The following is a 17,208-nucleotide window of genomic DNA, read 5'->3' as shown; positions in this document are numbered from 1 at the left end:
TGTCTTTCTCTCTATGTGGGGGTTTTTCTTTATGCATCTCTCTGTCTCATCTCACTGTCTGTGTCTCTCTCTCTTTCTCTGTCTGTCTCTCTCTGTTTTGATTTCTCTCAGTCCCTGTCTCTCTGTCTCTCTGTCTCTGTCTCTCTCTCTCTCTCTCTCTCTCTCTCTCTCTCTCTCTCTCTCTCTCCCCTTCTGTCTCTCCTCACCTTATCCACTTAACACCAAACCCTTTTAATTCTAAGTGATGTTTTTCCTTCCCTTGGCTGATGTAAACACATCTTTGTCAATATCACAGATTCCTGTTAAGTGAATGATACATGAAGAACTACAAAATTTTGTTGAGGTTGAGATGTTACACAGTATCTTAGGCTGTCATCACCCACATCTTTCCTTCCCACACCATCTGAAGAGAAACCTGACTTACATTTCAGCACATGGACTGCCCCAGCTGTTTGCAGGAGCAGACACTATGAACATGAATTGTTAAAATGTGAAGTCACAGTGTGCTGAGCCTTAAGAAGGTAGTTCCCAACTTTGTGGCCATAAGCAGGGTGGCATGAGGCACCGTTACTCTTCAGTTCATATTCTAACCTGATTTTACTCTGAAAAGCCCACCTTGTGTCTTAAGAGCTGTGTGTCCTGTTGCTTCACACCCCCGGGACACTTGAGCTGGCCTGCTCTGTGGGTGCTAAATACCTCTAGGGGCACCTGGCTCTGCTTTTGCTCATCTCGTGACAAATATAGTTTCTCATCAGCATCATATTTCTGCCCTTACTCAGTTTCCAGATTCCTTCCTACTGAACACAGCTGCCACATTTTTACAATTATGGTACTTCATTTTTGTTTGTTTCCTTATAAGAAACTCAACATATAGTGACTTAAGATTGTAGACATGTGGTACAGAGGCTGTATTAGTCACTTGCCTGTCCCTGGAACAGCATACCTGACACCCACAACTTAGCAGAGGAGAGGATGATTTTGGCTCACGGTTTTAGTCCATGGTTCACGGCTAGGAGGCAGAAAGGATGGCAGAGGGGCGAGGTGAAGGCAAATGTGTCCAGCCTCAGCCCATACCAGGCAGGAAGTAGGCGGAATGGAGGAACTGCACAGGTAGGTGAACACTCTCATGTCACACCCACAGTGACCTGCTTGTTCCATCCCGGCCTCCAAACAGTGTGTTCAGCTATGAACTCATCTGTGCATCCTTCTCCTGTGCACCCCTGTGATCCAGCCACCTTGCAGAGCCCCAGCTCCTGGGACTCTTGGGGTGGGGGTTCTAGTCTAAACCATAACAGGAGAGTCAGATCACATTGGTTGTTCACATTCTGGTTTTTTTTGGCTTACCAGGGATTGAACACAGGCCCTTGCGCTTGCCAGGCAAGTGCTTATTCTATTGAGCTATCTCCCCGGCCCCTATTGTTCATATTCTTGTTCTGCTTCTTGTTACCTGTTAGTTGGGTAAACTTTCTAAGTTTTATGTTCTTTATTTGTAAATAAGGAGAAAAAATCGTACCCCTCTTACAGAGGATAAAGTTTATGTAAAACATTGTAAGGGCTAAGCATGTCACAGATACTCATGAAATCAAGGCAGCTAATGTAATAACACTGATGATTATTAGTATTCATATTTTTGTCTGCTTTTAATTATAAATTACCAACACTTTAACCACATCAATGTATTTACTTTGTAGCTTCAAGACATACTGACCACAGTGTGTGGCACCTAGATTAAATATACAAGGGCTGGTGAGATAGCTCAGTGGACTCAGCACCTGCTTAGGCAAGCGCAGGGACCGGAGTTTGATCCCTGGCACCACATGCCACGCCAGCCCTGCCCCCAAGGTGCGCTGAGCCAGCAAAGGAGTCCGGGCATGGTGGGACATGTTTGTAATCCCAGCACTAGAGAGGCTGAAAACAGGAGGATCACTACGAGTTTGAGATGCGTAGTAAGACCCTACACACATACACACACACACACACACACAAAGTAAAATAAATATACAATCAAGTTTTCATGGTTGATTTGCTGTCAAGTGTCCTGGCACAAGGTGCTGTTGGTTGGAGGCAGAGGTCCTGAGCAGCGAGTTGCTCCAATGTGCCTGGCCATGCAGCTCATAAACTACACTTTGATCTAAGTGGACTAGACTTTCTGAGATCTCATTTTTAGGACTTGTTGATTCATTTATCCCAGGAAAATACATTGTTTTCCAGCCTCAGTTATTTGACTTACTAACTCAGTGGACATATTCTAAGAATGTATTATGTATCAGTTTATTTGGTACATGCTGATTTTGTATAATAAACCTAAATTTTTCTCAAATGATTCTGTACAGTGTTAAATAGTGTATGTTAATAAAATGAAGGAACACACATGGCTAGAAATATATGGCTGTTTTTCTTAAGTAGTACTAGTATTAAGCTGAGGGCCTTTGTACTGAACTACATTGGGAGTCCTTTGAAAACCTTTTTTGAGACAAGGTCTTCCTAAATCTTAATTAATTTAGCAGCATTCTAGTTTCTTGAGAAGAACATCTAGGTACAAGTTAGATTTTTCTGTCTTTTTAAAAATAATGTGGAAGCCTGCCATGTGTTGTGACCTAGTGTATTAGACCCTCAGCAGCGGGAAGGCAATAGGCAATGATTCCTCACCGCCCGTTGTAGGGAGCCTGACTGTAGTCTCAAAAAAAAAAAAAAAAAAAAACAAAAAAAAACAAAAAAAAACAAAAAAAAAAACAAGAAAAATAAGCAAGAAGAAGGCAAAATGAATTAATCTGACTGTACTTTGACATTACACTGGAACCTTCAGAATGAAGGCTTTAAACACCCAGGGTGAGCTGCCTATTTGTATCCTTTCTGGGGGTGGCTAGAAGGACTGCAGACTGAACTTGGAGCTTTCCCACTGAGTATGTTCCTAGCATTTTCTTTTAATTTTGAAACTTAAGTATGATGAATAGCAGCACATGATGACTGACCAAGTGGAGATCCCCAGCCAAGTCTGTCCTTGTGCAGCTGCTGTTTGAGCTCTCTGTTCATTATTCCATACTATGTGGTACAGGACAAGACCCCTCTAAAGTGTGTGTGTGTGTGGGGGGCGCGTAAGTGTGTGGTCTCACAATCTACTATCGGTACGTGGAGATTTCTTTATGGTCCAAGAGAGAAAGGCAGAGAGTGACCAGAATAATATTTTTAGGCTCTATGGTTTGTTTTGAGATAAAGAAGCAACAGTTCTATAAGTCACCTTGGGATAAAGGAATTCTACTTTTTACTGCTTGCTTGGGTAGGAGTACAGAAAGGCGAGTAGAAGACAGGAAACAGGAGGCTTTTCCTCTAACGCGCTTCAGCGTGCTCCCCTGGGGATACTGTTGTCTGAGGCCCAGACTCATACTCGTTTGATGTTGTCTGTGATTTCTTTCTGTCTCAGCTACTTATTACATCAACACATATTTATTGAATGCCTGCTGTGCTTGGCCCTGTTTTAGGTACTAAGGATACAGTCATACACAGCAGACCAAAAGCAGGAAAAGTCCTTAGTTTCAGCCAAATATTTCCCCTCAAAGATACAATACTCAAAACTTAGCCTCTGGTGTGTGTGTGTGTGTGTGTGTGTGTGTGTGTGTGTGTGCATATGTGTGCGTGTGTGTGTGTGTGTGTGTGTGTGCGTGTATGCACGTGTGCATGTGCATGTGCTTGTGAATGTGTAGTGTGGAATTTGAGCCATGAATCATTTAGACAGATTGCTGGGATTCCCAGTTATGTGAGAGGCTGAAGCCACACATCTTTCTCTACTCTTTCCTTGATTCCCTACCATCTGTATCCTAAGGGGCATTCTTATCTTGATGTTGTTGTTACTGTTGTTGGAGCTAATGTTTTTTGATAGAGTGTCTCACTACATAGTTGAGGCTGCCTTTGAACTCACAGGTTAGCCTGTGCTGGCCTCAAACTCATAGCGATCCTCCTGCCTTGGCTTCCTGAGTGCTGGCATCCCAGGCGTACACTCCCAGGCCTGGCCTCACCTCACTTCTTAGTGTTCCTTAGACATCGCTTCTTTTCCCATCAGCACAGCTGATGTCAAGAGTGGTGCCGGCTTCCTCCACCTCCCGTCTTCAGCTTTGATTTACAGTGACTCCCTAAGAAGCCGGGTCTTCCCTCTGCCCTGATAAGACCTTGCCAGTCCTCAGTTCAGCCTCACGTCCCTCACGAACTCAAATGCACCCTGAGTAGCTGAGCCTCGCCAGCACCTCCTGGCAGTTGTTAACTCCCAAGCATTTATCATGTAAGAGATGATAAATCTAAGATCCCTGCTTTGGTGATACTTTAGCTCCTAGAGGGAGGGCAGGTATTAACTAGCAAGTTCACAACAGTGTAGACCACAGTATCTCTGTCTACCCTCCTATTTAGTTATTTGTACCTCACTTTCAAAATACAATATAACTTCCCTTTCTGCACTCATGTAGTGATTTTTTTCTACGAGGATGAGAACTCTGTATTTGCTTATGTATTGAATACTATCTCGTGTCTTTAAATGTGTTCCTTTTGGAGACAAGAGTCACATTTTACATGCTTTGTGTTTCTTATTTTGTAGCCTTATTCCAAGAGTTAGGGGACCCCATTCAACATTTAGAAGACAATAGAAGAGGAAAAGTGGAAGGTGGTATGGGGCAGCAGGCTTCAGGAAGCGAGGGGATGGAGAAGGCTGGGATCCGGGAGCCCTTACTGGGATAACTGACACAAAGGGCTGGAATCTCAGTGCTTTTCAAAGAAGAATGAATGAGGAAGCTAGATTTGTGAACACTGTGAGATTATTCATAGGAGAATTCAAAAGAAGCGATAGAAAACTTTGACATACTGGTTTTTTTTTTATCTCTCTAATTGCGCCATGCGGCATGTCAAAAGATGTTTAAATTTATCAACTTATCTAGTTTAATTTCTATGAATATTACAGAATTACACCCCACAGGAATTGGGCATGATCCACAGTAATCTGAAGAACGTGCTTAATAGTTTTACAGTGTGAATGTGCCACCTAGTGGCTCAACTTGTACATTGTAATTATATACGATTTGGATTTTTTAGTAATTTTCCACGTTTGTTCCTTTTATAAGAAGGATCTGTTTTCTAGGAATACCAACTGAGATCCAGTTCATTAGTGTGTGATATTGATTTTTTTAATTGAAACAGCATCTCAACGTGTAGACCAGGCTGGCCTCGAACTCACAGCAATCCTCCCACCTCAGACTACCTAAGTGCTGGGATTGCAGGCATGTGCCACCATACCTGGCTCTCTCTCTCTCTCTCTCTCTCTCTCTCTCTCTCTCTCTCTCTCTCTCTCTCTGAAATCATTATAAAGGAACTGAAAGCATAATCATTGTCAGTATAAGTTCTCCTGTGGTCTTTTCTATTTTAAAACTTTGTAGGTGTTTGAAAAATAAACTCGGTTGCTTTTCACTTGGGATTACTTCTCTGGGGAAGCAAAAAACCACCTGACATATGTGCTGACTTGGATGTCTGGAAAGACAGCGAGATTGCTAAGTGATATGCAGCAGGCCACTTGGCACAGCGGAGTTGCCTTGCCACCCTGTGCAGAGTCCACTTGTGTGGGTACATGGTCTGTCTATTTCTTGGAAGCTGCGCAGTCCAAAAGAGCTCCCAATGTTCACCATGTATGATTCTAAACAATGTTAATAAATACTACCTCTGGAATGTTTTCCATAAAGCAGGGACTGCACTATGCTGTGTGTAAGTGACTCCTGACTCCGTAAAGATCCAAAGTTAGGAATGCAATTCCCATTTTGAAGAAGAAGAAGCAGGCTTGGATCCCCAACCACCAAGAAGTGCCTATGTGCAGTCTCCTTCCGTGATCTGCTGCACCTCTGCCACCACAGGTCACTTAAGCCTCGCTTACGCACATGAAAATGCCTCAGCAAACACTGCTCAGCTTTTGAGACTCAGTAAGATTTTAGCCCATTCCCACCAGGAAGATAATTATATCTTTTATTTTAAAAAGAAACAAAAAACCCAAAAGGGTCATTTTTGTGATGAACCCCTCTTTCCAGAATAGGACTGCATGTTGGTACCTTAAGAGAAGAGAATGACCTGCCTGCTGTGCCTAATATTAAGACCTAGACTGTTGACCACATCCGGCACCCCTAAGGGCCCCTGCCCTCTCTGCTGAGCAATGGTGCCCCTTATCTAGTGTGGTTGTGTGTGTGAGGGGAAACCCTTCTGTGTGCCTGTTGCCCAGGCCCAGCCCCAGCAGCTCTGAGTGGGAGGAGACCAAGGGCTCCTCTGCTGCCACTGCTTAGGCTGAAAGCACACACTTAGGCTGCCTTACAATCCCTGGGTTCTAGAAGAATGGGAACGCAGGATAACCAACACTGTGACTTGACATGGTCTTATTTTACTGAACATTAACATAAAATCCCCCGGTCTGGTCCTGGGGAATGGAGGCTTCCCAGTGTTGACAGAGAGTTGAGCCGCTGTCGCTGTCCAGGCCCACCTCCCAGGCCCATCCCCACCCCTCTGCAGTGACTACTCTTACATCCAGGTTTCCTCTTCTCTGTTGAAATTCTAACAGGGTTATCTTCAAATAGAAAGTCTTAGGTGTATGTAGTTGCCTGTATTTTCTTCTGGCCACCAGGAGGGGAAATACTGGTGGGCACAGGGAAAGACTATCATGAGTCAAACCCAGCTCTATGCTTTCGTCAGTTAGATCATGGTGGGGGTGTTGCTCTCACAGAGGACACCCTTGACCCGTTGCTGTGTCTGTTTAGCCAAGAGGCAGGGCAATTCTCCAGTGCGGCTTTCTCTGCTATTAGGGGGAGTCTTATTTCCTCTTGGTCTCTTCTTCCTTCTTTGCCCAATCACTACAAAAAACGCCTTTGATACCTTCAGTGATGACTGAATATCCTGGTGAAGAACCAAAGAAATACGAGTTTGCCTCGTTATGAGCATTTTATTCCCAACTTTATAAGCACAAGCATCAGAACGCTCCTGCAGGTCGAGCAGCTGGATGTGGGTGGAACATGAAGGTAATGGTGGGATGTTAAATTTAAATATGTATGTGTGACTCAGATTTCTCTCGATACATTTCGTAAAGACCATTCTAACCAAAAAAAGCCAATTAGAGCTTCGTTTTGCACCAACACATGCCCAGCACTAATTATGCATCTTCTGTCTCCATTTTCAGGTGATAAAAGATGCCATCGTGGAAAGCATTGAGTACAGGAGACAGAATCCATCCCGTTGCTCTGTTTCCCTCAGTAACGTGGAGGCAAGAAGATTTTTCAACAAGGAATTTCTGAGTAAACCCACAGCATAGTCTGTGTATGAAAAGAGCAGCAATTTCCGCTCGAGGCAACTTGGAATCTGGGCGACTGGATCCACCACACAGTTCAGGAGGCTGTGGGATATGTGCAAGCCTGGCTAAAACGCAGAGTGGGAGGTGTTAGGTGTGTGAGAATGACACAGCTACAAGTGTGTCAGGTGGAGAGATGACAACGATTATGTAAAAATGTATTTGTCAGTAGTCTCTTTCAGTAGGAATTTCCTGACGCAAATGTAGGGATTTATACTGTGTTTTTAAACATTCCTCATCAACTTTCTTAAGTGTGCTCTTTTTAAAGATGTGGTTTTTCTATTTGAAATATTTAATAGTTCAATCTCAGTAAGGCTTCCTGTTATGTGTGAATGTTATTCACTGACTAGATTTATTCATGCCATTTAATAACACTATTTTTTTATTTATATATCCATGTATATGAAATAAAAACATCAATATGCAAATGAGCATTATATAATTGAGTTTTCTGTTCCTCTTGGTAGTGAGGCATGGTACTGTTGCTATGAAAGATCTTTAGATTCACTGGGTCCAAGTGCAAAAAGTGTCAATTCTGAATGTAAATACAAAACTTAGAAATTTAAATTATGATTGTTTCTCTTGGAAATGAAAGTGTATGTGATTTGTTTAGCAGATAATATATGTTTACCTAGTAAGTAGAAAAAATACATAACCACCTTTAGTGTAGTATTGTACTTTTATATTGTCCTGGACTACTCATTTCTGGGCTAGCATAGTTGGCTCAGAGAACAATTCAGAAGAGGGCAGGGGCTGCCCCAGGCTTAGTGAAGTGGCTGCCCTGTCTGCGTCTGTGAATGTGTAGACTTAGGCGTCTTCGCTATTGTAGGCTGTGGCTGCGGTCAGAGCTGAACTGCTGGGGCCTAGAATTAACGCTCTGAAGCTAGGGCTTTCTCCCCCTTCGCAGCTCTCTGCCATTCCTCTTTCCTTTAATTATTTTTGGTTTTGAGTGACTTTCTATTGCTGACACAAAATGCCTGATACTCCCAACTTAAGGAAGAGCATTCACTTAGCTCACAGTTTTGAGGGATTCAGGGCACCATGGCTGAAGGGTACACTGGGGGAAAGTTGTAGCCAGGAAATAGAAAAATGAGAAAATAGGGACAGGAGCGCATCCACTGAGATTGTGCTCCCAGCGACCCACCTCAGCCAGGTTCTGCTTCCTAAGGACACATTCAGCTCGGAACTGGTCAGCTGATGTGTGTAGTGCTCCCGACATGCAATTTCCCAAAGCCCTATGTCTGAAACATGAGACTTTTAGGAGCATTTAGAACTAAAGCATAATGCCCATGAGTGTCCATCGAGTGCCCTCAGGCATGTGGCAGGATCTAACGGCGCACAGTGGACAGCACCGGCAGCAGTGTCTGCCTAGGGGCACTGGGTCTCTAGCGAAGTTGGTTTAATGATAAACAGGCCAAATGCAGATCTCAGTGATGTGTTAAGAAAATTAACGAAGAGAAAAGCGATGCGAAGAGCCAGGGAAGCCCACAATGTGCAGATGACATACACCGTGGGAAGGTGTGTAGAGCCGGGCAGCAAGGCCTGCGGGCGTCCAAGAGAAGCGTATTCCCTGTCGGGGGAAGCGTGCACGCAAACGCACTGACACGGAGCACCAGACATGTCCCGAGAAGGACTGATGGGCCCAGGGCACAAGGGCAGGCATACAGAATGTTGTTTGTTCCAACTTTGACAGTATTGTTTATACTCCTCTACCCTGGACTTTGGAACCAGAACATGATCTGTGGTGCCCCATAGGAATGTAGTAGTCGATCATGCAGAGAGCATGGGTTGGAAGGCTGGAACCGTCTAAGCCCGTTTTCACCTCTCATTTTTTAATTACAATAATGGAAGCTCCTGTCTAATGCATCTTTGTCAGCTTGTTCAGTTAGGAATTCATGAGAGCTTTGAGTTTTACAAGAACATACATCTTTTTTTTTTTTTTAATTTTTTTTTTAAATTTTTATTTTTTTATTATTTGAGAGAGAGAGAGAGAGAGAGAGTGTGTGTGTGGTGTGTGTGTGTGTGTGTGTGTGTGTGTGTGTGGCCAGCTCAGCCCACCAGGGGGTGGGGCTGGCTGGCATGTGGTGCTGGGGGATTGAACCGCGGTCCCTGATGCCTTGCCAAGCTTGTTCCAAGTAGGTGCTTTAGACCACTGAGCCATCTCTCCAGCCCCAAGAACATACATCTTAATGGCAAATTAAAACTACATGTTTACATTTTCTTCTATCCCAAAGAATGAATGATCAATCGGCGAACCATTTCCCCCAGATCGCCCACTTGCCGTGCACTAATTGCGACTTCGCTCAGTTCCTTTTCCACAAAACTGTCCAACCTGTTTGTTGTTTGTGCTATGACATGGCTCTTGCTTTGTCTTGTCCATGCACAAACTAACCAATTTCAGATTATTTATTTTTGGTAAGCCATAAAATAAAAATGAAAATTTAGCATATGTGTACATAATTTTATTCCTTTTAAAATATAACATTTTAGACTTCTTTATGTATTTAGGACAGGGTCTACAGGGTCTCACTATGTAGATCAGATTCGTAGTGATTTTCCTGTTTTCAGCCTTCCAAGCACTGGGATTACAGGTGTGCACCACCACACCCAGTCTCAGTCGCCATCTCAGCATGCCCCATGGGCTGGGCTGGCACAGCATGGCACAGCACTCTGGGAATCCAACCTCAGTCGCTGCACTCTGCCCAAACGGGTGCTTTAGTCCGCTGAACTATCTGGCCTGCCCTAGACTTTCCTAAATTGTTTTTCTAATAGTAAAAGCACTTCATGAAATTTTGACATTCCTTTTCTTTTCCCTTTCCTTCCTAAAGATTTCAATGTCTTTGTCATTAGGTGAGGTTGAGATAGATAAGGATAGATGAGGCTGGTTTGTGTTGTGGAGCAATAATGAATAAGAATATAACATAAGACCTCAGGAGAGTCTGGAGGGCATTCAAACTTGTGTGGTCTTCACAGGGGAGATCACTTACAAGAGGATTGATCACAAAACTAAATGTCTGAACATGTTAAATGTACCAGGAGCCAGTTTTCTCATTGAGAATAAAGTTAAAATATGGAAATGAAAACCGTGGCATTAGACCGAAATGGAAGACAGTATGCATTCCTGTTCTTTGGCATATGTAGTGGTATAGAGAAGAAATGAAAGGGTGGGGAGTAAGGATGTGGGTGTGACATTGCATAGGCATGCCACCAAGAAGCCCTGAGAACAATGGTGCCAAGTGGCAGTCAGCATGCATGGAACACATATCTTGGCTTTTAACTTCCATTATTTTTTAGGAAAAATTTAGACTTCTTAGATAAGTAGCTTGCCCTTTAGTGGGGTAAAGGAAGTACAATTCTAAGTCATTTTATTTTGCTGAAGAACAAAACACTGCTCAGAGTAACAGAGCCATGCTTCCCTGCCCAAAGACAGAATCCATCTTGACACCTTATGGTTTGGGCTGGGATGCACTACACACTAAAATAACTAATGACAGTAACAGATTATGACCCATACAGTAATGTAGAAAAATATGGTTATATTTTGTGTAAATAGATAAATTAGTTGATAGATTAATAAAAAAAAGAAATGTCATCAATTTAAAATTGTTTCCTTTATAAAATAATTACAAAGGAGAAAAGAATAACTCATTATGGAGAAACCTGGGTGTCTTAGTTACTCTTCTCTCGTTGCTGGGACAAATACCTGACACTCAAAATGAAGGAAGGAAAGGTTTATTTAGCTCACAGTTACTGGAGGTTTCAGTCCATACTCATCTGGGTCCAAGGCAGAGCAGCACACAGCAGAAAGCAACCTTTCATGGCGGTGGCAAAGAGCAAGAGTGCAAGGGAGGGGTAGCAGCAGCTCAAGCAGCTAGCTTCTCTTCCCACCTTACATTGTAATGCAAATCACCTGCCCCAGGGTAGGGGAAGTACTCACACCTATGGGTACTTCCCAGTACTTACCCACCTATGGGTAATCCCAGCAGTACTAAAACCCATAATCCCAGCCTTGGATCACACATAATCCCAGGGGATCATGAGTTAACACAAACTCTAGAAGTCCTCACCCCATGACTGCATGAGGCTTTGGGGGGACAACTAGACACAAACCATAACACTGGGAGATCAAGTAGACAAAACATAATGTAAGCAGTAAAAGCACAAAGTGAACTTTTGTGCCACCTCATAGAATGCAATGAGTTGAGCAAAACATCTTTTGTGACAGTGCTGCGAGAGTCCAAATTGGGAGCAGCACCAAGCCTAACTGCAGTGGCCAAAGCTGTTAAGAGTGAGCAAGTCAAAGAAACACTGAAGAGCAATTTTTACTAAAGAGCCGTGACAGCTAGAGCAATATGTGATTCTGCCCTGAATTTTTATTGTTATACAAAAGAATGCCAATGAGATCATTAACAGAACCTGAGCCAGTTCAGAGCATTTCATTATAGTAATGCGTTAATGTTAATATCTTGACTTTGAAAGTTGTATCGTGATTGCATACTAATCATTCTTATTTGTAGTAAATTCATAATAAAATATTTAAGTTAATAGAACCCCGTTACCAAATGGCTCAGAAGAAACACCCCAAATCTCTTTATAGTAAATGTTCAACTTTTCTGTAGACTTGATAGTGCTTTTTTCTTTCTTCTTCTTCTTCTTTTTTTTTTTTATTTAGGACAGGATCTACAGGGTGTTACAGGGGCTTACTACACAGATCAGACTCATAGTAATTCTTCTAGTTTCAGCCTCCCAAGTCTTGTGATTACAGGCGCGTGCCAGCATGCCCAGCCTCTATTGCCATCTCAGTGTGCCCTGCGGGCGGGGCTGGCACGGCACGTGGGGGATCCTGCTGCACTCTGCTTAAGCAGGTGCGTAGTCTGCTGAGGTATCTGGCCGGCCCCATATTGCTTTAAAAATATAAAAAAATTGATTTAAATTTTGTCAATTAAACTTCAGTTGGAAATTCGAAATCTGTAGTAGTTGCTCCCTTTGCATAGTCATGCTTTTTTTTAGTTCTTCACAGAGCTGAACAATGTGCATACTAATTTTTTATGTTTAATAAAAGCTAAATGAACATTGAATAAAACTTCTAAAGAACTGCTTTTGATAATTTTTAAGATAGTTTTCTCAAATAGTTCAAGGATAAGACTTTTATAACATCTTAGTGGTTTTTATATTCTTTCTATAACTCCGTGCTGTCATGGTTTGTGTCTAGGTGTCCCCCCAAAGCCTCATGTAGTCAATGGGCAGCTTCTAGAATTTGTGCTTGACTCATGATTCAGTGCGGGGATTACGGGCGTGAGTGCTACCCCTGCCCTGGGGTGGGTAATCTGCATTACAATGTAAGGAAAGGAGAGAGGCTTGCTAGCTGCAGCAGGTGCTGCTTCTCTCTTCGCTCTTCACTGTTTTCTACCACCATGATCTGCTGCCCTCTGCCATATGCCACTCTGCCTTGGAGCCAGCTGAGTAGGGTGCTCCACTGTGAGCTAAATAAATCTTTCCTTCCTTAATTTGGGTGTTGAGTATTTTGTCCTGCCAATGAGGAAAAAGTAACTAAGACAAATGAAATGCCAAATGAAAAAAATCCAGTTAATGCCATATCTAGATAAGAGCAAAATAAAATACAGAAAATAATAAAAATTGGAAAAATATATAAGTTGTGGCTTTCAGATTGGATTCTCTAAGCAGTGTAGAAGAATAAACACCATTGTATCACATGTGTAACATACTGTGCTTGGCTCTGCAGAAAGTGGAGCAGGTATTGCTGTATTCTGCCCGACCCTCCTCTAGTGTTGGGGGCATCCATCACCTAGGTGCTGTGAATATTGGGTACTCAGTGCCCAGGGCTACATTCTTCTGAGCACTGCTCTCAGCTTAGGAGGGATACTTATTAGTTATGCTCCCTCTTGGCAACTCTGCAGCCAGTGACCAAGTGATGTGTGTGTATAAAAGGTTTCTTTAACTTATCTCTGATGCCTAGCATGCTCCATTGTTCTCCTTAGCGAGTAGGCTGAAGAAAGATGTGGACTAAATTCACCTCTTGCTTGACTTCTTTCCTTGCATCATCCTTCCTTCTTCTTTATGTTTTTATTGTGCAACATGTACTCATGCGTCATATTACTTACACAAGAACCTCCAATTTGGTTACTCTTCTTGAAGAACCTGACCTAAGACACACATAAAAATGCACAAGACTTGATTCTCTTACACAGAGTTTAGAAACTTGTGCAAGAGACAGACAGAAAATATAGTTGATGGGGTAACACATGAAAATATTATGTTTATGCAACTTGTTATTGGATGATTCATTAGACAGATTATTTCTCTTCTAAAGTTAGTTTATTTCCTTTTATAAATTCTAAATACTTGAATGCATTTATTATTAAGTTAACATGTTAGGGGCACTGTATTAGTTGCTTTGTCTTATTGCTTAGACAAAATACCCAACATCAAAGTTAAAAAAGGAAAGCTTTATTTGCCTTAAAGTTTGTAGAGGTTTTGGTCTATAGTCAACTGGCTCTAAAGCAGAGTGGCATAGCAGAGGGCCATCATAGAGAAGAAACAGTTTATGGCAGGCAGAAGGTAGCAAATCAAGCTGTGGATGAGCACAGTTCTTCCTAGCCTTTATGTCTTATCTAGGTTACTTAGGGTGGGGAACACTCACACCCTTCATCCTAGTGCCCTTGAGTCTAGCATTGCACTGGGAAGCAGTCTCAGCATCAGACACTGTAGATTCAGCCACCTGTGGAAAAGCTCACCTATGATTGCATGAAGCTGCGGGGGGCACATCTAGACACAAGCTATCGGATTCTGTCCCTCATCCCTCAAAGATGGATGCACCTACCTTTATGGAAAAGGAATTTAGTCCATTACTAAGATTGCCAAAGTCTTAACAGTGCCAGCATTGTTGAACAGTCTGCGTCCAAAGTTCCCTCCAAGATGTAAGGCAAATCCTTGGTAGCAACCCCTTGTACAAAGGAAATGAAAACTAAACATTTCTAATATTCCCAAAGTTGCAAACAGGGATATGGAAAGAATGGGAATAAAGCAAGACCAAAATCCAGTAGGGTAACCATTAAAGCCTACAGTGCTACTTCCAGAATCCCTGACAGTCTGTGGCAAGTGACTCCAAAGGGCTTGATTGGCTCTGCCCCCATGGTGCTGCCAGTGGTTTTAGCTCCTATGGCTTCTCCCATGGATTGGCTGTGCTCCCTTCTAGCAGTTTGCCTAGAGGATCTATGTTCCTGCCTTCTCCAAACTTCTGGGGTCTCAACTGAACCTTTGGCTTAACGCGGCTTATCATGTTGCCTTCTCAGGCCTTCTTCTGAGTCTGGGTGGGAATCTTCTTGACCCTACAATTAAAGCATTCTGCGTGCAACTAAAAGCAGCACTATGTGGATGATACCAATGTCTGCCACCAGCTGGGGCAATAGCTAGACTTCCTTTTCTTTTGGCTTTAGGGGTTGAGTTCCTATGACCCAAATCCAGAGAAACCGCTTCCCTGGGCCACCACCATCTGGGAGATGGTGCTCTGGGCTCTCTTCTCAAGGCAAAGTTTTTCACATTTGCAAACGCTGAGGCTGAAGAAGTTGGAGTCCTGCGGGCTCTTGTATTGTCCTCAGGCCATCCTTTCTATTGTTTCCTGAAAACCATGGCTTTTTCATGCTAGTCTATCATAAAATCTGTGATAACTCTTTTTGAATAACTTTAAATGCTAGAAAAGCTTAATTAGCTGAGAGGTATGCTTTGGGTAGAGACAAAGAGACTTGTAGATTCATCTGTTGCTGTGATGTCATCCAAGTTTATGGAGGGAGTAAGGGAAATAGAATTTTGTTTGATATGTATTCACTTATCCTATAGAATGTACTGATTTTTCCCCCCAAGACGCACACTATTATCTTTAAGTGACAAAAACATAATTCGCAAACATTTGACTAACATGAATATGAGCTTTCTCTCTCTCTCTCTCTCTCTCTCTCTCTCTCTCTCTCTCTCTCTCTCTGCCTCTCTCCCCCCCTCCCTCCCCCCCCAGCGGCCATGTCAGTCAGCAGATATAACACAGAGCCAGCTTGCATTGTCTATTGCATCATTATAAATAGTGCCCGTGCTGCTATGCAGTTTTAAGCTCACCCATCTCTCCAAATTCAACACAATCAGGGTCTAATTTATCAAAATGAGTTATTGGCAACAAAATGAATGCTCTTCTTGTGTGAATTATAGCAGCTTTTGTTAATTGCCTGAAGTCTGCAAACCTGCAGGAAACATTTGCAATAAATTGATTTTTCCAGACATTGTCTCAGTAATAAATAAGTCCTCCTGGTGATTCATAAGTACTCTTTTTGATTTTGCTCCCTTTTAATTAAAAATCCTGAGGACAATCAAGAGAAATCTCAAAACTACCTTTGCCAAAATGCCACAGCATGAACATAAACCAGGCCTGTGGCCCCAAAATTGTTTTCATTAGAATCTCCACTATTGAGACCCTTTCAATTGCAAATAATAGAAACAGACTTCAGATAAAATGAAACAAAAATAAAGAAAGAAAGAAAGAAAGAAAGAAAGAAAGAAAGAAAGAAAGAAAGAAAGAAATTTTAGTTTAGATCTCAAATATTTTTAGCTTTTCTTCACTTTGGCAATATACCTGAGTGAGACAGATTCCAAGAGGGAAGGTTTATTTATTTGATAGTACTTGGGATCCAAGACCTTTGCACTGAGCCACATCTGCACCATTTTTGGAAGAGGGTCTTGTGAAATCATTGTGTTGCCCAGGCTGTGCACTAACTTGCAGTCTTCCTGTCTTAGTTTCCCAGCATGCTGGAATTTCGAGTGTGCACCCCTGTGCCCAGCAGGAAAGGCTTACCTTGTCTCATTGTCTTAGAGGTTTCAGTCCTGGTCTGCAGCTCCATTGCTTTTAGGTCTGTGGCTAGGCAGAAACTTCCTGTGGAAAGGTGTGGGAGTGGAAAGTTGGGCACCTGATGGCAGCTAAGAAGGACAGAGACAGAGGAAGATTCTGGGACTATACACAGTCCCCCAAACCACATCCTCAAGACCCACTTTCTTCAATTTAATGCCACCTCCTGAGTTTTCACAACTTCCCTCATCTCATCAACTTAGGAACCCATCATTGGATTAACCAACTGATGAGGTCAAAGGCTTCATGGTCCACTCATTCCCAAAACCCACTTTTGACCATTATTGCATTGGGGAACAAGCCTCAAATACACGAGGGCATTTCAATTCTAACCCATGACACATACAAAGCATGTTTCTCCTGCTTTATCTCCTCATGACTGCTATCTTCCCTTGGAGTCTTCTGCACTTTCTCTGGGTGGCAAGGAGCTGGCCAGGAAGAACAGTCTCCAGCCTACATCATTCTTTCTGCATCCAAGGAGAGATTTTCTTTTCCCCAGATTCCACACATCAACTTTCCCGGCAGAACTCTGACATGCAAGTTAGAGACACCCAACGGGAATAGGGGCTCAAGTGGGGTTTATGTTCAAAAGCAGCTTCTGCACTCAAGTATCGTCCTAGGCACTGGCAATGCAAGGGGAACAAGAGAAAATAAGCCCTTATCCCTCTGAGATTTATGTCCTCTCAGGGGAAGTGAAAGATAAACCAATCAACCAGCTAACCCATTTGTAATAATAATAACAACTGTATTGCAATCATGCCTTGAATAAACAGGAAGTAGGATGAAAGGGTGGAGGGTCCTGTGGTATTGCTCTGGTTCTGTCTGGCTAGTTTAGGTAGTGGGTGCAGGAAAGGAGTCTTTGGAATACAATAGGTGGAGTGTGAGTGGGAAGAGCACACAGATCCACGGGTGCTGTTAGGACCTCTTATTTCTGTTTTAGAGGAGA

The 17,208-nt window shown here is 42.8% G+C and overlaps 1 protein-coding gene across 3 annotated transcripts in view; it reads left to right on the top strand.

The window, feature by feature from the left end:
- The window catches only part of Pla2g4a (phospholipase A2 group IVA), a 140,409-nt gene extending 132,628 nt beyond the window's left edge, over positions 1-7,781 (top strand). For all 3 annotated transcript variants that reach the window (XM_004643980.2, XM_023704119.1, XM_023704118.1), the window contains one exon: positions 7,187-7,781. In XM_004643980.2, the coding sequence (XP_004644037.1) occupies positions 7,187-7,318 (132 nt within the window). In that variant the 3' untranslated portion in view covers positions 7,319-7,781. The remainder of the gene's footprint in view (positions 1-7,186) is intronic.
- The last annotated feature ends 9,427 nt before the right edge of the window (positions 7,782-17,208 follow it).

Source organism: Octodon degus, unplaced genomic scaffold (assembly GCF_000260255.1).
Source record: "Octodon degus isolate 3935 unplaced genomic scaffold, OctDeg1.0 scaffold00188, whole genome shotgun sequence".
In the NCBI taxonomy this organism is placed as follows: Eukaryota; Metazoa; Chordata; class Mammalia; order Rodentia; family Octodontidae; genus Octodon; species Octodon degus.
The sequence above is the reverse complement of the archived record's forward strand: the minus strand, read 5'-3'. Positions and strand labels throughout refer to the sequence as shown.